This window comes from Acomys minous (genome assembly GCF_964271855.1).
Source record: "Acomys minous genome assembly, chromosome: 19".
NCBI classification, from domain to species: domain Eukaryota; kingdom Metazoa; phylum Chordata; class Mammalia; order Rodentia; family Muridae; genus Acomys; species Acomys minous.
Window position 1 is genome coordinate 64,389,329 of NC_140499.1, and position 27,669 is coordinate 64,416,997.

Sequence of the window (27,669 nt, forward strand, 5' to 3'; positions counted from 1 at the left end):
GAAAAGGCAGTCGTGGTACATTTGTGTTCCTTAGAATCTCCTCCGAGAGAACTCAGTAAATCCTTGTCTTGAGTTATCAGTAGCAGAAATAAATGAGGGTCCACAGCATGTGACATAATTTGTCTTTCCTCCTCCCGCTCCTCTTCCTCCTTCTGGCAGTAGGGATAGGACAAGGCGTTCCTAGGCAACGGGCCTTACTGAAGGCCGTGTAGAGCCCTAACCTTCAACTCTCTTAGAAACACAGCTGCAGCATCCTAACTCTTTCAGAGACACAGCGTTATGCATCTTTCGAGGACGGAACTCTAAAGCAAGGCCGTGGTGGAGGATGGTTAAAGGCCAACCCTGACATGCAAGTCATACCGCAGGGACACAAGCACGACGGACGCCACTAGGGGAAGAAACTATGTGAGGAGAGCTGTGCTGCTGTCTGTTCTGTTTTTGTATTGGATTAGAATTGTTCCTACAAGGGCTTTGTATTAAGAAAATAAAAGATGCTATTTAAGCACAACACAATCTACAGGACTTGTAGAGAGATAATTTTGGGAAGATGGTAGTAGTGGTAATTGTTAGGTCAAAAAGCTGTTACCAAAACGGCAGGCTGCTGACAATACCCTAAAATGAAGGCCTGGGCTGGAACTGATCGTGTTAGTCAGAGGATATGGAGTTTATTATATGAGCATGGGGGGCGGGGGAGGAAAGGGAGGCATAAGAAAGAGAGAGAGAGACAGACACAGAGACAGAGAGACAGACATACAGAGACAGAGAGACAGACATACAGACAGAGAGACAGACACACAGACAGAGACAGAGACAGAGAGACAGACATACAGACAGAGACAGAGAGACAGAGACAAAGAGACAGACACACAGACAGAGAGACAGACACACAGACAGAGACAGAGAGACAGACACACAGACAGAGACAGAGACAGAGACAGATAGACAGACACACAGACAGAGGAAGAGATAAGAAAGAGGAAAGAGACCAAGAGAAACAGGTAAGGTGGGTTTGTCCTTTTATATACTCCTGGGCAGGGGCATGCCTAGTAGCAGGTAGGTGATGACATCATTGGTTGCTAGGCAGACTGGGGCAGTATGCTAACAGTAACTCCAATTCCAGGAGATCCAATAGATTCTTCTGGCTCCTGAGGGAACCATATGGTCCTGGTACACAGACCTGCCTGCACTAAAAACATACGCACTCAAATAAAAAAAGGACTAACTGCCAAGGTGATGGCTTGGGGGAAGGAGGGTCAGTGCTCTTACAGCTGTAGTGGCTGGTGGGTCCAACACACACCTTCCACATCGCCCATCAGTAAGTAGGTACAGAGCACAAACTGAGCCCGGTGGCTTATTAAAAACTGGAGAACGTCCTGACGCTCACATTGGTAAAGGGTGGGCGAATGAACAGGATCAGAGTCAGCTGCGTTTATTTGTAAAATTTCCCAAATACTATTGAAAATATATTGTTTCAAAGGTTCCAAGTCATAACCAGAGGAGGGAGACTCAAACACCATGTGTAGAATGTATTCACTCTCTGCCTTCATCTCGGCCACTCCTCAATAAGCCAAGCCACCGACTGCTCATCCCAAGCCCTGCCTGGGAGACGCGCCCCATTGGTGAAAGAACGTACCTTGCAGGGACCGCTTGGTCCTGCACACACACTCGCATCCACGCTGACCTCCACAGTGCAGAGCAGCTGAAGATGAAGGCACTGGAGTTCATCACCTCTCATGCCTCGAAGATCTCTAGGACCTCAAAATGGAAGTCAGTGGGGAAGCCATGGGGCTGAAGCGTGTGGATCTCTGGCTTCTGCACACGGCGCCTTCCCGGCGCTCCCGCACAAATGCCTGATGAGATCTTAGGACCCGGTAGGTTGTTTGGCTCCTTTCTACAGAAGCATAGGCAGTGTTGCTGCCAGGGTAGACAGTGGGACATGGGGGGCATTTACAGTGAGTCGGGGGAAAGACAACGTCATGGCCAAGGCATTTAAACAGCTGTAAAAAAGTTGAGGGAACCTGGAAAAGGCCTGGACTTGGCAGTAAGCTACCTAATATCTACATGTTGCTGTACTGGTTCCATTTTTGTCTGGCCGTTGTGAAGACTAGGAAAAGTGCTGCTGCAAACTCAACAGCTTTAACACAGGAGCACACTGACATAGACGCTATTAACAAAAGAAATTCTTGAAGGGGGACAGTCTGTGTTTTTTATGCAATTTTCATGTGGGATAAAAATTGCTCCTTTGAACTAAGAAAAATTAATATAATATCTATACACAGTGTAGCACACACATCTGTAAGTAAGGGGTTACGGGAACATGAACCCAGTGGTAGTAATCACCCGATAGTAATCAATCAAAAGCTTCAATGGGCCTCGGGTGGCCTTTGCGTGTTCTCACTGTGTGCATGAGTGAAATTCTCAAAGAATTAATTTTAAAAGGTATATGGAAAAAAATAGTAATCTAGACCAACCAATGAGATATTATGGATAAAGCACGCTTGTGGTGGAGGTACACATGTTTTTGTTTTAATCCCAAGTGTGGGATGTGAAACAGACTTGTGAGAGGGACACAGGGTGTTTTGTCCACTAGAAGAGGCACTGCCTCTTGCGGGGGCGGGGCATGGTCTCTGCTAACTGACGAACATCCTAGTACAGACTCTGAGCCCTAAAACAAGAGGTTTTGGGTTTTTGTTTGTTCGTTTGTTTTGTCTTGGCATAGTTTCCTACTGTTTGCCTGTTAATCTCTCTGCTTTGAGACACTCCTAGAGAGAAACACACTGGAGAATGCTTTGAGGTTCCAGGTTCTGGCTGCTGCTCCGGATTCTGGTTGCCGCGGTTGCGTTCATCTTTGATGAATTGCTAGTTTGCTGTTTAACGGGTCTGCTGAAATCCTGACTACAAAGAGTAGAATTGCTCCAAGGCACTGCATCTAAGAAGGTCTACTTCTCCTGTTCCCATTAACCTCCTTTCCCTCCTGTCTAGGGAGGGTGGGTTGGAAGGGAGGTGTAAGTGTTAAAGAAGCCCAAATAGAGTAGGTTTGGAAAAGGTTGAAGCCTACAGATGTTTCTTCACTGCCTGTCTCCATCTTGGCAATTTCTCAATAAGCCTTAGTGCTGACTGCTCAAACAGGAGCGCGGTGACTCGGGGCTCTGTGTATATCGTGAACACAGACGTAGGAAACTGCAAAAATAAATAAGTAAATAAATAATAAATGAAAGGTCTTGTGCTGATTTCCTGTGCTTGGCCCCTCTTTCTCTCGTGGCGTATCCTTCCACGCAGGAAGGAGAGGGTCTCGAAGGTTTGATGTGCAAATGAGAAATCTTACAGGAAAAGCCCAGGTTTTGGGCCCAGATGGCCTCAGTTCCCCACACAATTCTTCAGTAGGTCGAGGGAGGGCAGGGATCACCAGTTAACCATCTTTCCTGCATATGAGGCGCCTGGAAGTGACCACCATGCAGACTTTCAAATGACCGGTGTGAGGACGTAGGGGCCTAACTACAGTGAGCCTAACCCACCTGGTGAGGAGACGCAGCTGACGCTTTTCAGCGACCTGCAGGAAGTTTAGGTAGGGAACCAAAGGGATGAATAGTTCAGGTGCCAGGTGGACAGCGCTTTGGAATGAGAGCTTTGGAGTCAGACGCGAGGAGGGCTGGGCTGGGGTTTCTGAGCCGCCTGAATCACTGAAGGTGTCTCAGTGTCTTCTAGGCGTGGGGAGTCTTCACAGACACGAAGAGCTGGAGAGGGACAGCGATGTCGGGCATTGTAAGACTCACTGCATAGAAGGGGAAACATCCTTAAGCCTCCTCTTCCGTATCTGCCAGATTACGTTCTGCTCCCCAGGGAAAACAGAGCAGCCTCGCTTTCAGAGCCCGGCAGGGTACGCGCGAAAGTCCTGTGTTTGAAGAAGCCAGAACTCACCAGCGGAGGATGCCAGGTATGAGGTATTGAGGAACCGAATCTTGTCCGTCAGTGGGATCGGACTGAGATATGTCTAGGATGTTCACATACCACACCCCTAAGTGGGTCTGGAAGAGTGTGTCCAAGGAGGATTATTTCTAACACTTGCATGTAAAACAAAATCAAGAAAGCGTGCAGGTAAAACAAAAAGAAGCAAAAAGGAAATTATTTTATTATTAAATTGTGATAGAATTTAAGTCCAACACACACACACACACACACACACACACACACACACACACACACACACACACAGTCCAGCTGACATTGCCTTGTTGTTTCCACACAACTTGCCCAGCTACCCTAGATGACGCCCTCTTCCTATAGGCAACAACTCCTGAGCATTCAGTTATTTCTATTTTGGAGAAGTAATTAATTAACTTCAAATTATCTTGTCTTGAGCAGGATGTGAACTTTTGCACATTTCTAAGGGCTGGAAGTAGACCTATTTTTCAATGACACTTTACACCTATTACTTTCTTATTTGTTTACTTTCTTCTTTACTTACTGAGGGAGGTCACTGGATCCAGTGGTCCTCAGCCTTCCTAAAGCTGTGTCCCTTTAATACAGTTCCTCATGTTGTGGTGACCCCCTAACCATAAAATTATTTTCATTGCTACTTCATAACCATAATTTTTGCTGCTGTTATGAATCATTATGTCAGCATCTGATATTCTGCCTCGAAACGAATGGAGACCCACAGGTTGAGAACGACTGCTCTGGTCCACGCTGTCCTCTGAAGCCCAGGGTGACTTTGAACTCCTACCTTTCTGTTTCTATTTCTGGAGTGCTAAGGCCTTGAGACAAGCAGGTCACACAAGAAAGTGTGATCTGGGTGGACAATGGCCTCACAGGAGTCCTTATGAATGGAGAAGAAAAACCTCAAAGCAGCAGAGAGCGATGCCTGAAGAGGCTTTCCTGAGTCGGCCCTGCGAGCCCCAGCCAGGCAGCGTGGCGCCATCTAGAGGTCGAACAAGGCAACAGCCTCCAGTAACTGCTGATGGCTCGGTGAGAGCCCTCCTGAGTCTCTTCTGTCTTTTTGTCCTGTATGTTGCGCAATATGAAAAAGCACCAAGCTTGTCGGCTCTTTTCCGCCGCAGCATGAGAAAACTATGTTGTGCTCTTTTCCCTTATCTGGTTCAAGTGTAGTTTCATGAGAATATGTCCAACAACATGGTCAACAGATTCTGAGACTTTTCCTTTGTGAATAGATGGTGATGCCATCATAGCATTTCCAAAGAACTGCTTCAACTGAAGCAACTGCTTCAAAAATAAGAATAAAATAAGTAATGTGGCCAAGACAGTCTGGTTTTAGTGATGCAAAGGTCAGAGATACACCCAAGGGCACAAAGGGGGACAATTAAAGAGGGCAAGAGCCTGCTGAGGCTTCCAGTGAGACTCTACACAACCTAGTAATTGGGTCACGTTTGTCAGGATGCTACTCACCACACTGAAGGCCCACTTTAAGTGTGGACATCAGCCTAAATGCCCAGAATGACAATTTCTTTAAAAAACAATCCACTACCACCTACAAAAAAGCAACAACCTGTATTTTAGAGACATGTAATGGGACCACAGGTGCACAGGGTCCAATGTTGCTTCTCGATGTCTGTCACAGTGTTGTGGAGGGCTGTCTAGAATGCTGGTCACAGTGAATTTTCTTTGGAATTAGACAACTGCAGACCGATCCTGTAGCATTTGACTTATCTCTTGTCTCCTCCACTGTCCTGAAATTTCGTTCGCTGAAAGTTGTTACCATTGACTTATTCACAGACTTTATAAAAAGGATCCAGGGAAGCTGAGGTTTGATGTTCACCGTGTCACCTAGAGTTCCCTCCAGGAAAACCCAGGATGAGTCTGTGTCTTAGGATGTGAGTCATAGAAACACGTAAAAACAAGCTACATCCAACTGAATTTCACCGTTATCATTATCGTTAATTATACTAATCTAGAAACCCAAAACAGGGCTTGTGCTTTCTGGGCAATGTGCTTTAATGCTGAGCTATATTAGATTGAGAAGAATTCTTGTAAACTCTTCTACAGCTGTGATGCCTGTGACAAAATTTCTTTAAGGAAATAAACTCTAATTGATGGAAGTTTCCCGCCTTGGCCTGTGTGTCACTAACAGTCCATCACACCACAAATGCGTCCCACTCATACAGAATTCTGCTACAACAAAGCCCATTTAAGGGAGAAGGAACGTAAACTAAATTTCCACACTTTTGCTCAGTTTTTTATATGAGACCAGAACTCTACAAAACTACCAATTAAGAAAAAAAAAAACCAATAATGAACATACAGCACTGCGTACCCTTCTGGAGGTTCCGGGGAGTTGATAGCCCTGGTGCAATAACATGGATACTGAATCTCCCTGAGTCATTACAAGAAAGCACACAGCAGCTGGCTCATGCCCTGAGATGGCCCTTGTTAGCCACAGTGCACACGGTGGGTACCAACTCCCAGGGGGATGTGAGCAAAGGGGTGACCCAGCTGAACAATGTGCAAAAAAGTGAGCCGAGAGGCTTTGAAAGACTCAGTCCCTCGTGGGAAGTCTTCATCTAACCCTCAAAGTTCAGGGAACTGAGAGGAAAAGGAAGAGGAAACATTGTGATAGCTAGGGAGGGTGGATGACCAAAGGAAATGGCGCTTTCCTGGAAGAATTGGACTGACTCAGACATGATTTCACAGAAACCATGCAGCGTGCATGGGGTCTGCACGGGTTCAATTCAGACCAGGTGCCTGAGTGGAAACGGGAACTGGGCGAAAGCTCCCGTCCCTGGCTAAGATGGTATCTCCAAATGGTAAATGCTTGAAAAGGAAAATTGTTTTCCCAATGGAATTTCCCTGGTTACATAAACAACACTCAAGAGTAGATGCCATATTGAAGAGTTGATGATGGTATACACAAAACAAGCTGAATGCTATTTTTGTGGATTTATCCTCACATTGTTTTGTTTGGACTTTTCCCCCCCTCAAACTGGACTTTTGCTTGTATATTTTGGTTTATAATTTTGTGTTTAATTGGTTCTCTCTCTCTCTCTCTCTCTCTCTCTCTCTCTCTCTCTCTCTCTCTCACACACACACACACACACACATACACATGTGTTTTCTGTGCTCTCTCTTATGTTTTTATCTGAGTGTGGTTTTTGTTTGTCTGCTTGTCATCTAACCAGAGAAAATGAGGACTGTGGAGTTGGATGAGTGGGGATGGAGAGGGGCTGGAAGGAGATGGGGGAAGGGAAACTATCATCTGAATGCATTATGTGAAAAAATATTTTCAATAAAAAAGGAAGAAAAATAGGGCCTTTGTAGGGTGATTTGGTCATATGTTAACTCTTAGGGGGAAAGCACTCTGATATAAAAATTATTTTCTTAAAAAAAAAGATTTACTTATTTTATGTATATGAGTACCCTGTCTTCATGCACACCAGAAGAGGGCACCTGATCACATCACAGATGGTTGTGAGCCACCATGCAGTTGCTGGGAATTGAACCCAGGACCTCTGGAAGAGCAGCCAGTGCTCTTAACCTCTGAGCCATCTCTCCAGCCCTAATATAAAAATTCAATCCAGGAATCTTAACACTTTTCAGATACAGGCAGGAGGATTTAAAGGTCAAGAAAATCTTGCTTAACTGTGAGTTTGAAGCCAGCCTGGGCTACTTGAGATGCTATAACAAAGACAAAATGCAGAAAGTAAGTGAGGTAGTGTATGCCAACTGGCTCCTCTACCATGACAGCCCTAGTAGAAGGTGCCATTTAGGAAGAAATGCATCTCCTGCCACCTTGATGCTTCCTGGCCTTCAGGAATTAAATTACAGCTTTATAAATTATGTTGTGTTGCTGGCATAAGGCTACTGTGTAACTCAAATGCTTATTTCTGTGTCCCCCATATCTGGGTGCAAGCCTTGTTCTGAGAATCTCCTGTCTCAGTGTTGTATAAACTCTGCTCCCCAATTGCCCCCCTTGTATGCCAATAAAGCAGTTTAGTAGGGGAGAGAATAGGGCTGTAGTTCCTGCCTGGAAGGGGAGGAGGAGTTAGAGAAAGTAGAGGATTCAGCCACTGGCCGAGGTCCAAGAGATATCAGGAAGGACCTGAAGCTGAGGAAAGCTGCAACTGCAAGTGTCCCTGGGATGCACCCCGGGAGGAAGCCAAGCTAGTTCAGAGTAGATTAACAACTGTTCAGTTTTTGTGCTGTGAAGCTTATTATTAAACAAAAACAAGAGTCTCAGTTCTTTGTGTGATAGCTGGGTTAAGAGAGAAACTAAGAGAAACAAACACAGTTCTGTAAAAATAACTGTTAACATTTTGGTGTACCAATTTGGGGCAGAGTTTACAGAAATCTAGCAAGAATTTACATAGAAAATAGAACCACAGAATGGTTTCTCAGTTCTGATCATTAAAAGAGAAACTGCTGTTTCTAAGGCAGGAGCTCTCAGCTTCCTGATTAGACAGACTCCATTTAAAGCAGCAAGACCTATAGTTGGCTGGGAAAAAAAACTGATACAAATTTCAGAGAAGCAATAAGCAATTCTTTTTTAAAAGGTTTATTATTTGTACAGTAAGTATTCTGCCCACATGTATGCTTGCAGGCCAGAAGAGGGCACCAGATCTCATTATAGATGGCTGTGAGCCACTGTGTGGTTGCTGGGAATTGAACTCAGGACCTTTGGAAGAACAGATAGTGTTCTTAACCTCTTCTTTTTTCCCTTGCTAAGAAACAAACAACAAACCACAAACCAAAACTCTTTAACACAAGCAAGCTTCTCAAGCCAGACTTTTCCTAGCCAAGACAGGAAGCTAAATCTCTTTGAGAAGGGCCTCTTGCTGGCCTGACTCTTGTAGGCCAGAGGAGGAAACGCTTGTGGGCCCAACAACTTCCCAGAGTGGAGAAGGGGCAGATAAAAGCCTCTCTCTGGAAGCAGGAGCCAAAGACAGACTGAGCTGCTTCAAGTGTTTGAACTGAGTTTGGTGAGCTGGAAAAACAAGACCATGTTCAGACATAGCACCGCAAAAAAGGCACAGACCAGACCAGTTGGGGATGAACCTCTGGTGAGGTAAATTGTTTAACAATCACACTTTATGCTAAATTTTAAGTAAATATCTAGGATGGGAGAGACAATAAAACAGACTTCCTGGAGTTTAGCTGATGTTCTCTTCTATGGTTTTAAGACAGAAATAAAGGAAAAATTAGAAATTACATTCATAACTATCATTTTAACTTTAACAGTTAGATTAGCCTTTTATGTATTCAAAGGCAAAGGCTTTAGAAAAGACAGGGGAACAACACACAGAACAACTACAACAATATAAACAAACAAACAAACAAACAAAAACAAAGGTTGGAGACAGGACATAAAGCAAGAGATTCTAAAGCACATAGAACAAAACTAACAGCAGAGAGATAGGTGTGAAATATGGGCACAGACTTTAAGAGAAGAGACTAGAATATTAAGTAAAGAAAATGCTCAGGCGGAGACAAAAGAGACAAAATAAAGAAAGCCAACCAAAGGTGGTTAGAAAACAAATGCTGTCGTATCCACAGAGGAGACCAGGCGACAGTGACCATCCACAGGTTACCAAGCTGTCTTATCCACAGAGGAGACCAGGCGACAGTGACCATCCACAGGTTACCAAGCTGTGGTATCCACAGAAGAGACCAGGCGACAGTGACCATCCACAGGTTACCAAGCTGTCTTATCCACAGAGGAGACCAGGCGACAGTGACCATCCACAGCTTACCAAGCTGTGGTATCCACAGAAGAGACCAGGCGACAGTGACCATCCACAGGTTACCAAGCTGTGGTATCCACAGAGGAGACCAGGCGACAGTGACCATCCACAGGTTTACCAGGAAGCGGAATAGCGTCCTGTGGAGGTGTTAGATCTGAGGACATTTAAGTTCAGCCTCTTCTGGCTCTCAGAGTCTCCATTGAGATGCTGGGTGTAATTCTAATAGGTCTGTGTTTTACATTACTTGGCTTTTCTCTTTCAAATATTTAAATACTCTTTCTCCTTTGTGCAGGTTTAGTGTTTTGAATATTATGTGGTGAGGACACTTTCTTTACTGGTCTGATGTATTTGGTGTCCTCTATGCTTCTCTCACCTTTACAGGCACCTCATTTTTTATTTTTATTTATTTATTTTGCGACAGGGTTTCTCTGTGTAGCTTTAGCTGTCCTGGACGTGCTTTGTAGACCAGGCTGGGCTCCAACTCACAGAGCTCTGCCTGCCTCTGCCTCCTTGAGTACTGGAATCACAGACATGCACCACCCAGGCCTGGATGGCATCAAATTCTTTCAGGTCAAACATTTTTGTTCAGTAATTTTGTTGAAAATGTAAGTGTTCCAGTTCAATAGAAACAGGTCTTGGCAGTTGGGAACCAAGGAATACCCCAAAGTCACACCAATGAGGGCAAACACGGCTTAGAGGTTAAAAAAAAAAAAAGGGAAGGGGTAAACCTTAGTCATAATTGGAGGGTACTGCAGCAGGGAGGAAGAAATGCACCAGCCCAGGAAGTGTGTACGAGATGTGTGCACACTGCAGGGGTCCGCTCCTCTGCTTCCAGTCCCTCATGCTGCAATGCTTCAACAGTGACTTAAACAGCAGGACATTTACACAGTGTGTGTGTGTGTGTGTGTGTGTGTGTGTGTGTGTGTGTGTGAGAGAGAGAGAGAGAGAGAGAGAGAGAGAGAGAGAGAGAGAGAGAGGGAGGACAGAAAAACAATCAGGGCTTGGAGTGGAAAAAAGAGAAATAGGAAACAGGGAATCTTTTTTTTTCATTTCTCTGACTGCTTACAGTATTCGCAAAGGTCCCAAGTAATATTAGAACCTAAGATACCATTTTGAAGTGATTATCTAACGGGGATTCTGGCCAAGTTCAGTAGCAAAAGTGAATAAATTAGGGCCCAACAGTGTTCTTTAAACAAGTCCCAACTGATTGATTTACCAATGAAGGCTCAGGAGCCAGAGGCTAAGGTGAAGGCCTGCTAGCTCAGAGAGGCAGAGAAAGCACCCAGCTGACCTTCCTACTCAACTCATGTCCCAGAGGAAAAATCCAAAAGCTAAAAGCCAAAATGCCCCAAAGCTCTTCTTCAGCAGGCTGTTTTGAATGTTCTATACCTCAGTGCCCCTCCTTTCTCTTTAATCCCTGTCAGCTGGTGCTGCTCCACCTCTTGACCTAGGGTTAACTTTACTTAATCCTGTTACAGAAAGCTATTGGAGCCAGGCATGGTGGTGCACGCCTTTTGTTTTGTTTTTGTTAGATGTTTTTGAGACAAGGTTTCTCTGTGTGGCCTTGGCTGTCCTGGACTCACTTTGTAGAACAGGCTGGCCTCAAACTCACAGCAAACTGCCTGCCTCTGCCTCCCTAGTGCTGGGATTAAAGGCGTGCACCACCGAGCCTGGTTTGGCACACGCCTTTAATCCCAGCACTTTCGAGGCAGAGGCAGGCGGATCTCTGTGAGTTTAAAGCCAGCCTGGTCTACAAAGTGAGTCCAGGACAGCCAAGGCCACACAGAAAAACCCTGTCTCAAAAAACGAACAACCAAAACAAAACAAAAAACCCAGGAGGACCTAGAAAAGCTGTGATAGTACAGGCAACTCTGGAGGGAGGGCAGGAGAGGAGGAGGTGAAATAAACCCACCCACTTGTGCCCATGGAGACTGCAGAATTGCATCTCCAAAGGTGAGGGGATGAGGTCAGGTGACGAAGGCTGGCCATGAACCTAAAGAGCATTGGTGCACGTACCTCTGCCTCAAAGAGGGGTGTCTGAGGCTCAACAGTCACTTCCTAGGATTCAGAGAAACATTTACACCCACCAAAGAAGAAATCTGGCTGCCACGGGTGAAGAAGCGGGTGATAAGCAGTTGGTGAGCCAGAAGGGGAGCCTGTGGGTGGTGGACTGGAGGTGAGGGATAGGGTCCCAGGGCAGCTCAGACCCCAAGGAGGAGCACAGGAACCTGGAGAGCCTGCCTGAGTCATAGGACCGAAGTGTCACACCTCAGGTGGAAGTGTACACTAGCAGCTGGGAACCAAGAAATCCCACAAAGCCACACAGCACAACAAATCTCACCAAGAGGTTTACTGGGAGGGAGGAACCCAGGAGGATGGCTGCCTCTCCTCAGGCAAGACACATCAGAGAACAGAGAGGAGACAGGGCTTGTATAGGATGTCCTGAGAGAAGGGAGCTTTCCAGGTAGGGGACTGCTGGGATTTCAAGTCCAGAGCTTGGACTTTTCACTGTGTATGGTAGGTGCTAGGTCTGGCCTTTAGGGGAGTTTGAGTGTTCTTTGGGTGGAAAATGGAAGTTGGAGGTCCTCAGGCATGGGTCCTGGCCACCCACTGGCTTGAGGCCCTTAATGATAATATTATCTGGCCTTTTGAAGAGACCTGACCCCAGGGGCCCCACGGACCCAAACACCCCCTAAAAACCTCCAGTTGCTTAACTGGGCTTCAGGTTTTCACTCTGCCTAACTAGGCCAAGTTTCTAACAATTCCTGAAAAAAACCACAAGTTACGGACAGCTCATGGGCAGCTAATCAGCTTATAGAAGAAAATGGCCAGATACCATGTTTTTATTACTTCGTGACCTTGGTAAAGAACACAGCTGTCCCCATGCAATCAAATTAAAAGCCAACACCTGAGTAAGAGCCAAAATTTCAGTGACTCAAAAGTCCCCAGTAACCAAACAAACAGCCAGTCCTGAATCCCCTGGTACACTCTGACTCAATTCTGTTCTCACAGGTCCCTCCAAGTGTCCATAAATTTAGCCTGCATGCTCATTTCAGGGGAAGGGTCGCCCCCTCAGAGCTAGATTAAAAGCACTCTTTGACATGAACTCTGGTGCCCTGTATTTGACCATGTCCCCTTGATGGGGAGGCCAAGTGGCACTCAGAGGAAGGATAGCAGGCTACCAGGAAGAGATTTGATACCCTATGAGCATATACAGGGGGAGGAGGTCCCCTCTCAGTCACAGAAATAGGGGAGGGGAGTAGGGGGAAAACCGGAGGGAGGGAGGAATGGGAGGATACAAGGGATGGGCTAACAATTGAGATGCAATATGAATAAATTAATAAAGTAATTTTTTTAAAGAATTAAAAAAAACCCCACTCTTTGTTTTGCATACTGCCTTGGAGCCTTTCTTCAGCAGACAACTCCAACCCTAACACTTTGCCCTTAGATACTTCAGCTTTTTCTACTGCTGTTAATCTTAGGTTTGGTCTTATCATTGTGTTCCTGATTTCCTGGATATTTCATAGAACGAATCTTTTAGGTTTTAATGTTTTCAATGGAAATATATATATTTCTTCTATCAAATGTTCAGTGCCTGAGGCTCTCTCTGCTTCTCCGGCATTCTGATGGTGATGCTTGTAGCTGTAGCTTCCCTTCACTTACCTAGACTTTTGACTTCCAGAATTCCCACTTTCTTCTCTTTATTGTTTCTATTTATATTCTCAAGCCTTATGTAGTTTCTCCTTTTTTCTTTAACTGTTTGTATTTCTTGGCTTTCTTTCAGGAATTTGTTCATTTTTCCATTTTTATTTTTGTTTTTGGAGGCAGGGTTTCTCTGTGTAGCCTTGGCTGTCCTGGAATTACTTTGTAGACCAGGTTGGCCTCGAACTCACAGAGATCAGCATGCCTCTGCCCCCCAAGCGCTGGGATTAAAGGTGTTCGCCACCACTGTCCAGCTCATCTTCAATTTTGTTTCTTTTGTTTCTTTAAGGATTTATTAACTTCTTTGTTGTTGTTGTTGTTGTTTTTGTTATTTGTTTGTTTTGAGACAGGGCTTCTCTGTGTGTAGGCCTGGATGTCCTGGAACTCACTTTGTAGACCAGGCTGGCCTCAAACTTACAGAGGTCAGTCTGCCTCTGCCCCCCAAGCGCTGGGATTAAAGATGTGGGCCACTACAACCCGGCTTGTCTTTTCTCTTGTTTCTCTAAGGATTTATTCACTTTCTTCAAACCTCTGTCATCCTCATGAAGTTCATTTTAAGGTTTATGTCTTGTGCCTCAGCTATGGTGGGGTATTTGGGGCTTGGATCTAGAGCAGCAGAAGAGAGGAAGATGACAGGCAGCTTTCTTGGCAGGTTTGACCTGTGGGTTATCACAGAGCGATTGCGTTTGTGGCTGGAATAGAGCCATGAGTGGAAAAGAGGGGAGTTAAAGGGGATTGTCTGTGGGAACCACAGGAGATGTAGACAGGGGGTGGAGGAAGGCTGCACATGGTGTTCTGTCACAGCTATGGGGGTGAGACTGGGGGACTGGATTGGCACGGAAGGGGGGAGCGATGAGAACCTTCAGTTGCCTCACCTGTTTCCCTGCCCTGCTCTGCTGCCCTGTTCCTAGTGAAGGCCTGCCATGTTGGGGCTGGGATGATGGGGGGTGTTGGGGTAAGGAAGACTGGGGGAGAAGATCTGTGTGACCCATTGGGGGGGGGCAAGGGGTCAGACAGGAAAGAAAGACCAGAGAAGAGTTTCTGCTACAGAGCTGCGACTGAGATTGGGGAAACTGGAAGTGGGGGAGCAAAGGATGGTACATGGATCTGCTTTTGGACTCTTGTTACCCTGGAAAGAGTGGCCCTTGGGTTGGCATGAGGGCCTGTGCTGGGCTGGTGGAGACGGCAAAGAAAGAGTGGAGGGAAGTTGGAAGGGAAGATGTGCGGTATCCATAGCAGATGGGAACAGTGGGCAAACGAGGCCCTCACAGGAGGTCTGCTGCAGAGGGGTCTGGCAGGCATGGCATGGATCCATGTTTCTCAACACTTTTCGGGGTGTCTAATGACCCTTTCAAAGAGGTAGAATATCAGAAATCCTGCATATCAGGGGTTTCTGTTATGAGCCATAGCAGTAACCGTATTACAGTTGCAAAGTCGCCAGGAAATAATCTAATGGTTGGGAGTCACCACAACGTGAGGAGCAGTATGAAGAAGCTGCAGCTGTGCTGGGTGTGGTGGCGTCCTTGACCATCTTGGCCCTTCCTTCTTCTTTTCCATGAGCCTGATGCTGAGGTGCACGCCTTTAATTCCAGCACCCAGGGAGATAGAAGCAAGGTGGATCTCTGTGAGTTCAAGGCCAGCCTGGTCTACAAAGTGAGACCAGGACAGCCAAGACTACACAGAGAAACGCTGTCTCAAAAAAAAAAATATTGTAGCAGGATGAACAGATGCAGAGAACCATAGCCAAAGATTAGGCAGAGCTCAGAGTATCTTTTTGAGACAAGGTATCTCTGTGTAGCCTCAGTTGTCATGGACTTGTTTGTAGACCAGGCTGGCCTCAAATTCACAGAGATCCACCTGCCTCAGCCCCCTCTGAGTGCTGGGATTAGAGGCGTGCACCACCTCACCAGGCTCCTGGAAGAGGGGGAGGAAGGATTGAAAGGGTCAAGTGGTCAAGGACACAAAAGGAAAACCTACAAAACAGACCTGGGACCATGGGGGATCGCAGGGACTGAACCACCACCCAGATAAAATCCATGGAGTAGACCTAGACCCGCACACAGGTGTAACAGGTACACTTGGTCCTCATGTGGGCTCTAACGGGAGGAGTGGGGACTGGCCCTGACTGTTGCCTGCTTTTGGGTCCCTTTTCCCTAAGAGGACCACCGACCACCTTGTGTAGTGTCAATAGAAGATGCCACCAGGTGTACTTGACATGCCAAGGTGGGTTGATACCCATGGGAGGTCTCCTCTCCCCTGAAAAGAAAGGGAGGGGGGCATAAGCAGACAGGAAAGGAGGGGAGAGAAAGAGACAGGGAGGAGGGGGAGAGAAAGGAACTGGGAGGAGGGGGAGGGGAGAGAAAGGGATGATGTTCTAGTCTAGTGTAAAGTATGTTTATTAATTAATTAATAAAAAAATAAAAGGACTCTACAACTGATTAAAACACTTTTATTCACTCCAGGAAGCGTCTCAGATCCCCTGGATGTCCAGTCATAGATGGATGAAAACCCCTGTGTGCGCTGGGAACAGTCCACGTGTCCTCTGCAAGAGCACCATTGCTTTTGCCACCTGAGTTATCTCTCCAGTCCCCACACACTGAGTTATGGGTGGAAAACAAGTCATTGCCTTTTTCTACCCTTCTGAGTAAATGCTAATGTTTGTTTTCTCCTTGGTCCTGACCCCTTGGTCATGTGTTCTGCTCAGTCGAATCAAAACAGGTTCCTTGAAGCCTCCTAAAAACAATCTCCCTGTGCTATGTTTCCTGCAAGCACCCAAGTTGGCTCTCAGTCTTCAAGTCAGGAGAAAACAAAACAATTCCAGCAAGAAGGCAGATGTTAGGTGGAGCACACCAGAGTCCAGGGCTGTCCACTTGGAGATCATTCCAAACTCTTGCAGATGTTTGAAATCCTGAGACACCAGGCTGTCTTTCCCCAGATTCATTGGAAGTTGCTGACAACATCGGCTGATGATTCTAGGAGACAGGTGTAGGTGACAACTAAACAGGTGCTAGGATCATTCCAGGCTTTGAGAGGGGCCTCAGGGAAAAGACTGAAAGGAAGCCAGGTTCTGGAATGCTTCAGCCAGCAAGTGGGGATGGGCTTCCACCATTTCCTTCCACCCTGAGGTCTCAGAGACCTCGGAAGCATGAACTGTAATGAAATCCAGGGCCTGCATTTTGAGCTGTTGTGCACTGTGGAGGTCAGCCAGGAAGAGGGTGTGAGCAGCATTGTCCACTGAGAGGTCCCTGCAGAGGGCGTCCTCACACATGGCCTTCAACTGCTCCAGGCCATACCTGTCAGCAGCTGCCAGCACATCAGGGGCCAAGCTGTGGAGGTTTGGCGCCTTCCCCGTGTAAATGAATCCCATCATCTCCTTGAAGACTTGAGGCTCCATATCCTGGATCTCAATTTGGTCCTTTTGCTTCTCCTTCATGTCGTGTTCAAACATGGCTCTGAAAACCGGAGAGCGAGCCGCTAAGATGGCCTTGTGAGCCCGGAATTCGTGACCACCTACCCACAGGCTGCAGTCTGTGAAGAGGGAAGTCTCCCACAGCTCCCCTAGGTCAGCAGTCAATGTGCACCTTGGAACCTTTATTGAAGATGCGGTGTCCTGTCCGGAGATGGTGTAGGAGTCTCCGACCACACTCACCTTGCAGAAGAGAGTGAGCCTGTCGTCCGGGAGTAGCCAATGGGTCTGGGACAAGAGGAAATCGCGAAGGATGAACTTTTTGAATCCCCTGTATTGACATGGCAGGAACTTTAAGATCCCTGTGCTTCTCACATCTTGGGCTCTCTTTCCTTGAGCATTTATGATATAAATTCGGAAGCTTGCCCAAACTGGGCTCTTCGGACAGCGCCATTGCAGGTAAACTGACAGGTAATCTCGGCTTTCTTCATCAATCCCATCAGGGTAGAGTCTCAAACACCATTTCGGGCTGTCACTGGCTCCTGATGAAAAAGGTGGGCTTTCCATGGCTCCCCACATTCCCCCCATGCAAAAAGAGAAGTTGCTGATGGTCCACATGTAGGAGAATTTCTGGACACTGATCCGTGTGGCGCCCCAGCTCTCGGCGGCCAGGTTCCCTGACATTTCTGCTGCCTGAGGAAGTTTGAAGGTTAAAGTGAATTCAAAACCAAAGAATCAAGATTTGCTTCCTCTTCACCCTGTAGGATGCAATGATACATGCTTTTTAGATTTTTTTTAGCTTCTGTTCCCTGCTCTGTTTCCTCTTCTTTGAGACTGGAAACCTGGGCCTCTGAGATTTTCTATCTGGATTTCAGTATTAATTTCAGGGAAGACAGTTCAGGCCCCAAGCTACTCTTTACGTCACTACATTTCTATTTCCCACATTGAATCTTAGGTCAGTTAGTAACATGTTTTGGCCAATATACACAGGTGTTGAAGTGTTTGTAACATTTTATACCTTTCTACTTCAAAATGTGCTCCATTCGTCATGGTTCTGTAGGGTAACATACTTACAGAATGAGTCAATCTGCCTCTCTCTCTCTCTCTCTCTCTCTCTCTCTCTCTCTCTCTCTCCCTCTACACACACACACACACACACACACACACACACACACACACACACACATATATATACACACACACTTACATACATATATACACACATACATGCATACATGGGATTTGTTAGAATGATTTACAGGCTGCAGGCAAACCAATGCAACAAAGGCTGACTGTGTACAGACAGTCCTTGAAGCCAGTAGTTACTCACTCCACGAGGCTGGATGTCTCAACTGGTCTTCAGTGTATGCTCGGATCTTGAAGAAGAAGGTTCTAATGGCACTGAATGTGTGAACTTGCTGTCAAGGTCAGAGCACGCAGGCAAAGAGTCGAAGCTTCCTTCTCCACGACCCAATATATACTCCCAGCAGAAGGTGTGACCCTATTAAAGGTGTGTCTCTCAGACCCAAGACCTGGATTAAATGTGTCTCTTCTTGCCTCAATATCTGGATTAAATTTGTCTTCTTACCTCCAAATTGGTATTCAAAGTGGATCTACCTACTTGAACTTAACCGAAATATTTCATACCAGTGTGCCCTCCACTTTTGAGTTTTAGTTAATTTCAGATGTAGTCAGGTTGGGAACTGAAAGTAGCCATCAAAACTATTTTTTCCAGTGTGTATTTCTGAATTCTTTATTAAAAATCAGGTGTCCATAGGTGTGTGGAGTTATGTTTGGGTCTTTAAATGGGTTCCATTGATCAGTGTGTCAATTTTTATATCAATACTATGAGGTTTTCAAAAAATAATTTATTTGTACATGTATATGTGCATTAGTGTTTTGCCTGCATGTATGTCTCTGGGTATCAGCTCTTTCAGTTATAGACAGTTGTGAGCTGCCATGTGGTTGCTGGGAATTGTACCTGGGTCCTCTGGAAAAGCAGTCAGTGCTCTTAACCTCTGAGCCACCTCTCCAGCCCCCAGAGGTTTTTATTACAATAGTTCTGTGAAGAACTTGAAATTGGAGCTGGGTGTGGTAGTGCACGCCTTTAATCCCAGGATTTGGGAGGGTGAGGCAGGTATATCTTTATGAGTTCGAGGCCAGCCTGGTCTCTACAGTGAGTCCAGGACAGTCAAGACTACACAGAGAAACCCTGTCTGGAAAAACCACATGGGAAAAAAAGAACTTGAAATTCAGAATGGTGAGAATTCCTACAGTTCTTTTATCATAAGAATTGTTTTAGCTATTCTTGGTTTTTTTTTTGTTTGTTGGTTGGTTGGTTTTTTTGGGGGGGTTGAGGGGGTGCAGGATATGTTCCATATGAATGTGACAGTTGTCCTTTCAAAATCTATGACGAATTGTTTTGGAAGTTTGGGATATGGATTACATTGAGTCTGTAGATTTTTTTTGGTCAGATGGCCATTTTTGCCATGTTAGTTTTACCAATCCAAGAGCATGAGAGATCTTTCCATCTCCTGAGATCTTCAGTTTCTTCAGAGACCTGAGGTTTGCATCACACAAGTCTTTCACTTGCTTTGTTAATGTGAACCCCATTTATTTTATATTATGTGAGGCTATTGTTTTGTTTTCACTGACTTCTGTCTAAGTCTGTTTATCATCTGTCTATAGGAGGGCTACTTGGTTTTGTGAGCTAGTTTGTATTCACTTACTTTGCTGAAAGTGTTTACAAGTGGTAGGAATTCTTCAATGGCGTTTAGGGTAACTCATATTTACTATCATAGCATTCCTATAAAATAGGAATATTTTGGCTTCTTCCTTGCTTTTGTTTTTGGAGACAGGGTTCCTCTTTGTAGCCTTGCCTGTCCTGGAACTGCCGCCTGTAGACCAGGCTGGCCTTGACCTCCCAGAGATCTGGCTCCCTGGTGGTTTGGATTAAAGGTGTGTGCTAACACCACCTCACCTCCTTTCCAATTTGTACACCCTTGATCTCCTTCAGGTGTCTTACTGCTCTACTAAGATGTCAAGTTCATTATTTAATAGGTATGGAGAGTGGACAACCTTGACTTGCTCCTGATTATAGTGGAATTGCTTTGAGTTTCTCTCCATGGAGGTTGGGGTTGGCTGTGGGCTTGCTCTAAACTGCCTTTGTTATGTTCAGTTACACCTCTTGTGTCTCTGATCTCTCCAGGACTGTTAGCATGAAGGGTGCTGGGTTTAGTCAAGGGCCATTTCTGCATTTAATGAGGTGACTGTGTGCCTTTTGTCTTTCAGTTTACGTATATAGAAGATTCAGTGCATTGATTCCTGTATATTGACCCATCCTTCAGTCATTGCAATGAAGCCTACGTGAACGTGGTGGGTGAGCTTTTGATGTGTTCCTGGATTCACTTTGCAAGTATTTTATTCAGTGTTTTTGCATCTATGTTCATAAGAGAAAATGGTCTATAGTTTTCTTTCTTCCTTGGATCTTTATGTGGTTTGGGTATCTGTGTGACAGTGACCTCATAAAATAAATTGGGCAGTGTCTCTTTTGTTTCTGTTTATTGGAACAATTAGAGAAGTGTTGATATTAACCCTTCTTTGGAAGTTTTGATGAAATTCTTCGCTAAAACTATATGAGTGTATTCTTTCTCTCTCTCTCTCTCTCTCTCTCTCTCTCTCTCTCTCTCTCTCTCTCTCGTTGGTGAGGTGACATAATTATTTTTTTCCTTTTTGTCTTTATTTATTCTTCATGCATACAATGCAGCCTCACCACAGTCCTCCCTTCCACTTCTCCTCCAGTTCCTCCCACCTCTGTCCCTCTCCTCCGTCTTATTTCAGGAAACAGAAGGTTTTCCAAGGACACCAAGAGAACATAGCACTGGGCTGTGGGAGCACACTCCATCCCAGTGCTCAGAAGGAAGAGAAAGTCATAGCTCTGTGAGTTTGAGGGCAGCCTGGTTTACAGAACAACTTCCAGGACAGCCAGGGGTACATAGAAAAATGCTGTCTCAAAAAATAAAAAGGGGTGGGGCATGCTAGAATCAAACTCTCAAATCAAACCTGTGTAAGACAACCCAGTTGGAGGAAAATAATCCCAAGATTGGGCAAACAAGTTAAAGACATCTTCACTTTTATTGTTAGGATTACCACAAAAAACCCATGCTAAACAACAACAACAACAACAACAAAACAAAACATAGCCAGGGGTGGTAGTGTATACCTGTTATCCCAGCACTGAGGGAGGCAGAGGCAGGTAGATTTCTTGGAGTTCGAGGCCAGCCTGGTCTAAAAAATAAGTCCAGGACAGCAGGGCTACACAGAAAAATCCTCAAAAAACAAAAATAAAAACAAAAAAATAAAAACATATATGTGTCAGACCGACACAGGCCCTGTGATTGCTCAGACCATCTCTGTGAGGTCCTGTGGGCCCTGCTTATTTGATTCCGTGGGCTGTTTTCTCCTGGTGTCCTCAACTCCTCTTCCCCTGAAATTCTCCCCCACCGTTTGGCTGTTTTCCTGAGATCCACCTAATATTCCATGTTGGTCCCTGCATCTGCTCTCACTAGATACCAGAGAAAGCCCGTAGGCTTCACCTTCTCCAAACCTACTTTATTTGGGGTTCTTTAAATGGTTACACCTCCCTTTCTACCCACCTGCTCTAGATAGGAGAGACAGATTTGTGGGAACATGAGAAGTAGATCCAGGAGAAGTGTAATCTAGTATGTAGATGGCAAAGGGTGAATTATGACCCCATTGAATCATACATAACAAGGGTGAAATCAACTGTAGCTTGGTGTAGATCAGTTTGACCCTCCAACAAGGAAATTTTCCAGACTTTGTGGTCTTTGGGATGGTTTAAGGATGTTTCTAACAAAATGGAGACTGACAGTTTTTAACATGGTCTCTTCAGCCTCAGCCAACCAGGCTACTTAGAATATCACACTTATTGCATACATGGGGATGACATAGTTATTCCAAGGATGATCATCTGAGGCAGAGAGGAAACACCATGAATAAAGGTGCATAGACCCATGCAGGGACCATGAGTCTGCATTGGAAAAAGACAGTGAAGAAGACAGCACATTCAATTGTTTCTGGCTCTGCTTGTGAGACACCATATGTGACCTCTTCCACCTGCCCACCATGTTGTGACAGTCAGACCCCTGACAGATAAGTAAAACACTCCTTCCATTTTCAAGCTCATGGCAGGGATAATTGTAACACAATCACATGAGGAAAGAGTAGCTGTGTAGAAATTCACATAATCCCTTCACTTATGGACCTTTACCTACAGGAGGAAGATACACATGGGATGTCCCTTCTTGCTAAATCTTGAGTCCATCTGGAATGAACTCAAACCCCAGAATGGAGGGCCTGCCTGTGAGAAAGATTTTGCTTCAGTTGAAGTAGGCAGATCCATATGGAATCCTGATTTGGAAGTCCAAAGACACAAAGTTGACTCTAGAACTCAAAACAGGGAGCCACACCCCTTTAATCCAGGTCTTGACCCTGGCAACCACACCTTTAATTAGGCCACACCTTCCCTGCAAGACTATATAAGGGCATGGAAAAGGGAAGCTTGGGATTTTTGCCTCTTGGCCCCTGTTGGCTTGCAAGTGCAGTCCATCCCCGGCATTACAGCCTGCTTCTGCAGGTTTGCAGTGTATACTGAAGACCAGCAGAGACATCGCCTCCTGGACTGAACAGCTGACAGGCCTCTTGGCATCTCTGTGCACAGCCAGCGGTCAGTGGATTAGCTTGACTGCAGCCTGTAAGTCATTCTCCTCAATGCCCTTGATCTAGCTTCCTTCATTCTCTAAGTTCTGTTACTCTGAAATTTTCATGATGCCCTTGTTTTTGATAGCTGAAATAGAATTCCATGGTGTAGATGGACCACAGTTTCTCTATGCATTCTTTGGTTGAGGGAAATCTGGATTGTCCAATTTCTGGCCATTACCAGTAACATTGTAGAACAAATGTCCTTGTTGTATGGTAGAGCATCTTTGGTGTATATGCCCAGGAGTGGTATGCTTGGGTATTGAGGGAGTGCTGTTCCCAAGTTTCAGAGAAAGTGCCAGAATGATTTCCAAAATGGTTGTCCCAGTTTGCACTCACTAGCAATGAAGGAGTGTTCCCCTTTCTCCACATCCTTACCAGCATGTGCTCTGTCTTGAGTTTTTGGTCTTAGCCATTCTGATAGATCTAAGATGGAATCCCTGAGAGGTATTGATTGTATTTTCCTGATGGCTATGGATGTTGATCCTTTCATTAAGTGTTCTTAGAAATTTTATATTTTTTCCTTGAGAGGTTTCTGTTCAGCTCTGCACCCAATATTAAATGGGATTATTTGGTTTGTTGGTGTTTAATTTCTTGAGTTCCTTATATGGAGTACATATTAGCCCTCTGTTGGATGTAGAGTTGGTGAAGACCTTTTTTCAGACAGTAGGCTGTAGTTTTATTATTTGGCAGTGGCCTCTGTCTCATAGGAACTTTCCAATTTTATGATGTCTCACTTATTAATTGTTGATCTTAGAGTCTGAGCTGTTGGTGTCTCTTCAGGAAGTTGTCTCCTGTGCCAAAGAGTTTAAGGATCTTCCACACCATCTCTTTTAACAAATTTAGTGGTCCTCTTGTACTTGAGTTTTGTGAATTGTAATAAATATGGATCTAGGATGTTTTCATTGAAAATCGAAGAACACTGTATTACCACTAAAGACACAGGAGACAGATGCTGTGGTGAAAAACCTGCTAGCTCAGAGAGGCAGAGAAAGCACCCAGCTGAACTTCCTGCTCAGCTCACCTCCTGATGGAAAAGGTCCCAAAGTCTCACTAGCTCAGCTGACTGCCCAGGAAGAAAATACCAAAAATAAAACAAACAAACAAACAAAACAACCCCCCAAAAAAACCAAGGCGAAAGGCTTGCAAAGGCCAAGGAGCTGAAGAGCTAGAGTGCTAAGTACCAAGGAGCTCAGCTAAAATCCCAAGATCCTGTTATCCTGATAGTTATCTTAATTGTTTTTCTACTCAAAGCCCCACCTATGTTTAATCCCTGTCAGCTGCTTGCTTGCTCCACTCATTGACCTAGGGTTCACTTTATTAAATCCTGTGTTTTTATAGTTCACAATCTCAGGGGTCACAATGGGATCAAGGCAGTATAAACAGTTCACAATCTCAAGGACCAAAATGGGATCTAAGACAGGTTTTTCTTGTTCACCATCTCAGGGATCACATTGAATCCAATATGGTGCAATAGTCCTATTTGCATTTTTTGACATGTAGACATGCACTACAGCAGCACCATTCATTGAAGGTGCTTTCTTTTCTCTATTGTATGGTTTGCCTTCTTCCTTAAAAATTTCATGTGTGAGTATATTTCTGGATCTTTGTTTGGATTCTATTGCTCCACGTCTCTGTGTTTATGCCAGTACCATGCACTTTTTTTTTTATCACTGTTGTTCTGTAGTACATCTTGAGGTCAGGGACAGCCATTCCTCCAGAAGACGTTTCCATGTTCAGGGTTGTCTTAGCTATTCTGGCTTTTTGTTTTCCCAAATGAAGTTGAGAGCTGTTTTTTCAAGGTCTGTAAAGAATTGTGTTGGGATTTTGATGGGAATTGCATTGAATCTATAGATTGCTTTTGCTAAAATGGCCATTGCTTCTTTGTTAATCCTACCTATCCTCGAGCATGGAAGATCTTTCCCTCTTCTCATATTTTCTTCAGTTTCTTTCTTCAGAGATTGGATGTTTTTTTTTCATACAAGACATTTAGTTCCTTGGTTACAGTTACATCAAGATTCTTTATAGTTTTTGTGTCTATTGTGCAGAGTGTTGTTTCCCTGGCTCTACCCATCAGGAGATCAAAGCAGAAGCTCAGTCTCACAGCCCAACTTAGGGCAGAGTACAGGGAGTGCTATGGAGGAGTTGGGGATAGAAGGACCCAGATGGGACAGGATCTCTATAAAAGACTAACAGAGCCAAGAAATTACGGCCCATAGTCCCTGCAGACTCCTGTGCACCAAAGAAGGACCATGCATGGAGAAAAGCCAGGCACCCTGTTCAGAGGTAGCCTATTGGAATCTCCATCTCAATATGGGGCCCATAATAAGTAGAGCTGGGGTTGTTCCTGCCATGGACTCTGTTGGCTGCACTTAGATGACTTTCCCGTGGCCTGGTGCTTTACCATGCCGCAGAGGAAGAGGATGTAGGCAGACCTGAGGAGACCTGATAGGCTGGGGTCAGTTGGTAGGGGAGAAGGGCTTCTCCTTTCTGAGGACTTGGGTAGGGAAATTGAGGGGCAACAGTGTTAGGGTGGGGCCTGAGGGGGCTACAATTAGGATATCAAGTGAAAAAATTTTAAATATACTTAAATTTTTAAAAAAGAATGTATAAAATGTTTCAAACACTTCAAAAGTTGTGTATAGTAGGCAAAACTAGTTACCAACTGATCTAATTCAGTACAGAGAAAGAAATGGAGTGATGTCAGAGTTACTAGGGCCTGGACGGTCTTGTCTGAAATTAATATTGAAATCTGGGTAGATAATTACAGAGACACCCAACTTTCTAATCTCAGCAAGTGGGGAACAGAGTGGAGGTCAAACACTAAAATTCTGAAAAGTATTTGTTCTTATGTCCTACAGGAAGAAGAGAAAACATATCTTGATTCTTTGTTTTGGTTAGAAATTGAAACTCAAACTGCTTCCAGCAGAAATGTCAGGGGACCAGGCAGGCAAGACCCAGAGCTCCACACATATCAATGTGCAGAAGATTTCCTACAGGTGGACCATCAGCAACTTCTCCTTTTGCCTGGAAGGAATGCGGGACACCATTTTGAGTGGGATTTTCCCATCAGGAGCCAATGACAACCTGAAATGGTGTTTGAGAGTTCACCCCAAAGGCATTGACAAAGAAAGCAAAGATTACGTGTCAGTTTACCTGGTGTTGCTCAGGAGTCCAAAGACCCCAGTTTGGGCAAAGTTCCAGCTTTGGATGATAAATGCGGAAGGACACAAAACTCTAGGAATGAGGAGCCCACGGGTCTTTAATTTCCTTCCTGGCAACAGCCAGGGATTCAAAATGTTCATGCCAAGAGATTTCCTCTTGTCTGAGGCAGAACGCCTTCTCCCCGAGGACCACCTCACCCTGCTCTGCAATGTGAACGTGGTCCAAGACACCTATAGCATTTCTGAAGAAAACTCAAAACCTGCGATAAAGGTTCCAAGGTGCACGTTTACAGATGACCTGAGGGAGCTGTGGGAGACTTCCCGCTTCACAGACTGCAGCCTGTGGGTAGGTGGTCACGAATTCCGGGCTCACAAGGCCATTTTAGCGGCTCGCTCTCCGGTTTTCAGCGCCATGTTTGAACACGACATGAAGGAGAAGCCAAAGGACCGAATTGAGATCCAGGACATGGAGCCTCAAGTCTTCAAGGAGATGATGGGATTCATTTACACAGGGAAGGTGCCAAACCTCCACAGCTTGACCTCTGATGTGCTGGCAGCTGCTGACAGGTATGGCCTGGAGCAGTTGAAGGCCATGTGTGAGGACGCCCTCTGCAGGGACCTCTCAGTGGACAATGCTGCTCACACGCTCTACCTGGCTGACCTCCACAGTGCACAAGAGCTGAAAATGCAGGCCCTGGATTTCATTACAGTTCATGCTTCTGAGGTCTCTGAGACCTCAGGGTGGAAGGAAATGATGGAAGCCCATCCCCACTTGCTGGCTGAAGCATTCCATTCCCTGGCTTCTGCACAGGGTCCTTGGCTGGAGCCCCCTCTCAAACGGCTGAAGCGATCCTCGAACCTGGATAGTTGTGACTAACCTTGTCTTCCACAAGGTCAGACCGTCCTTGACCAGTGACCTCCAAGTACACCAAGGCATTGCTGCTGCATTTGCAGTGGATCTGGCCAAAGACAGCCTGGTGGCTCAAGATTTTAAACATCTAGAATAAGTTGGAGTGATTACCATGTGGACAGGCCTGGAGTCAGGTGTGCTCTACCTAACATCTGCCTTCTTGCTGTACTTGTTTCATTTTTGTCTCCTGAGTTGGAGACTGAGAGTCAGCATAGGTGCTTGCAACTAATAGCCCAAATTGGTATTTTAGAGAGAGGGTACTTTTTTTCTTTCGACTGAGCAGAACACATGACCAAGGGATCAGGTCAAAGGGGAAAACAAATATTTATGTTAAATCCTAAGGGGAGAAAAAGACAAAGCAATCTTGTTTTCTCCCCATAACTCTGTTTGTGGGGACTGGGGAGATAACTCAGTTGGCAAATCAACCTGGACTATTCCCAGCACCCACAGGAGTTTTCATCCATCTGTGACTGGACATCCAGGGATCTGAGACACTTCCTGGTGTGCATGGGCACATACATCTCTGTAGGCAGAGCCTTACAATGTAATGTGAACTGAATAAAAATGATGAAATCTCTTGTGGTTTTCCATCATGTTTATGTTCAGAGATGTCAAGTTCAGTCCATCCAGCTCTGCTCTGCTGTGAATGACTGTACTAGACTCTTGTCTGCAATCCTAGCATAGTTTTATTAATAGTGCCAGGGGTTGGGTGTCCCTTATGGGATGGGTCTCAGGTTAGAAGTCAATGAATGACCAGTCCCTCCATCTCTGCTCTATCTCCAGGCCCACATTTTTTTGTAGGCAAGACAAATATAGGTCCAAACTGTTATGAACCTCGTTGTGCAAGTGTCCTTGTGGTATGGAGAAGATTATTTTGGAATAGAAACTATGAGAGACACCCTGGTGACTCTAGCATTTAGGAGACAGGGAAAATGAAATTGTTGATGCCCTGGTGTCCCAGTAGCCTGTGAGTCGGCTTGCACTCCCCAGGACCACACACCTGGGAGCTCAGTCTTCTCA

At 45.3% G+C, this 27,669-nt stretch overlaps 2 protein-coding genes and 1 long non-coding RNA gene across 6 annotated transcripts in view; 2 read left to right on the forward strand and 1 right to left on the reverse strand.

Annotated features, from left to right (window-relative positions):
• LOC311590337 (speckle-type POZ protein-like) overlaps window positions 1-27,669 on the forward strand; it is a 399,822-nt gene that overhangs the window by 34,637 nt on the left and 337,516 nt on the right. The window contains exons 2-5 of one of the 4 annotated variants that reach the window (XR_014776832.1): window positions 19,003-19,057; window positions 20,089-20,172; window positions 20,564-20,736; window positions 22,094-22,351. Coding sequence is in view for 2 of the 4 variants with exons in the window: in XM_084769226.1 (XP_084625352.1) it covers window positions 25,507-26,616 (1,110 nt within the window). In the remaining 2 variants the exon portion in view is untranslated. Of the gene's footprint in view, window positions 1-19,002; window positions 19,058-20,088; window positions 20,173-20,563; window positions 20,737-22,093; window positions 22,352-22,453; window positions 22,571-25,436; window positions 27,228-27,669 lie in introns of those variants that run through there. The other 3 variants (XM_084769226.1, XM_084769225.1, XR_014776831.1) reach the window with 3 other exon arrangements.
• LOC311590177 lies at window positions 1,111-3,175 on the forward strand. The gene is made up of 3 exons (XR_014776795.1): window positions 1,111-1,230; window positions 1,478-1,871; window positions 2,757-3,175. It is a non-coding gene; the product is annotated as an uncharacterized lncRNA (long non-coding RNA).
• On the reverse strand, window positions 15,825-18,241 carry LOC311590129 (speckle-type POZ protein-like). The gene is made up of 2 exons (XM_084768997.1): window positions 18,128-18,241; window positions 15,825-17,555 (listed from the first exon to the last, which is right to left on the reverse strand). The coding sequence occupies exon 2, from the start codon at window positions 17,479-17,481 to the stop codon at window positions 16,429-16,431; it is 1,053 nt and encodes a 350-aa protein (XP_084625123.1). The 5' UTR covers window positions 17,482-17,555; window positions 18,128-18,241; the 3' UTR covers window positions 15,825-16,428.

Coding starts and splice junctions, on each gene's coding strand:
- LOC311590129 (XM_084768997.1), bottom strand. CDS start 17,481: ATGTCAGGGAACCTGGCCGCCGAGAGCTGGGGCGCCACACGGATCAGT.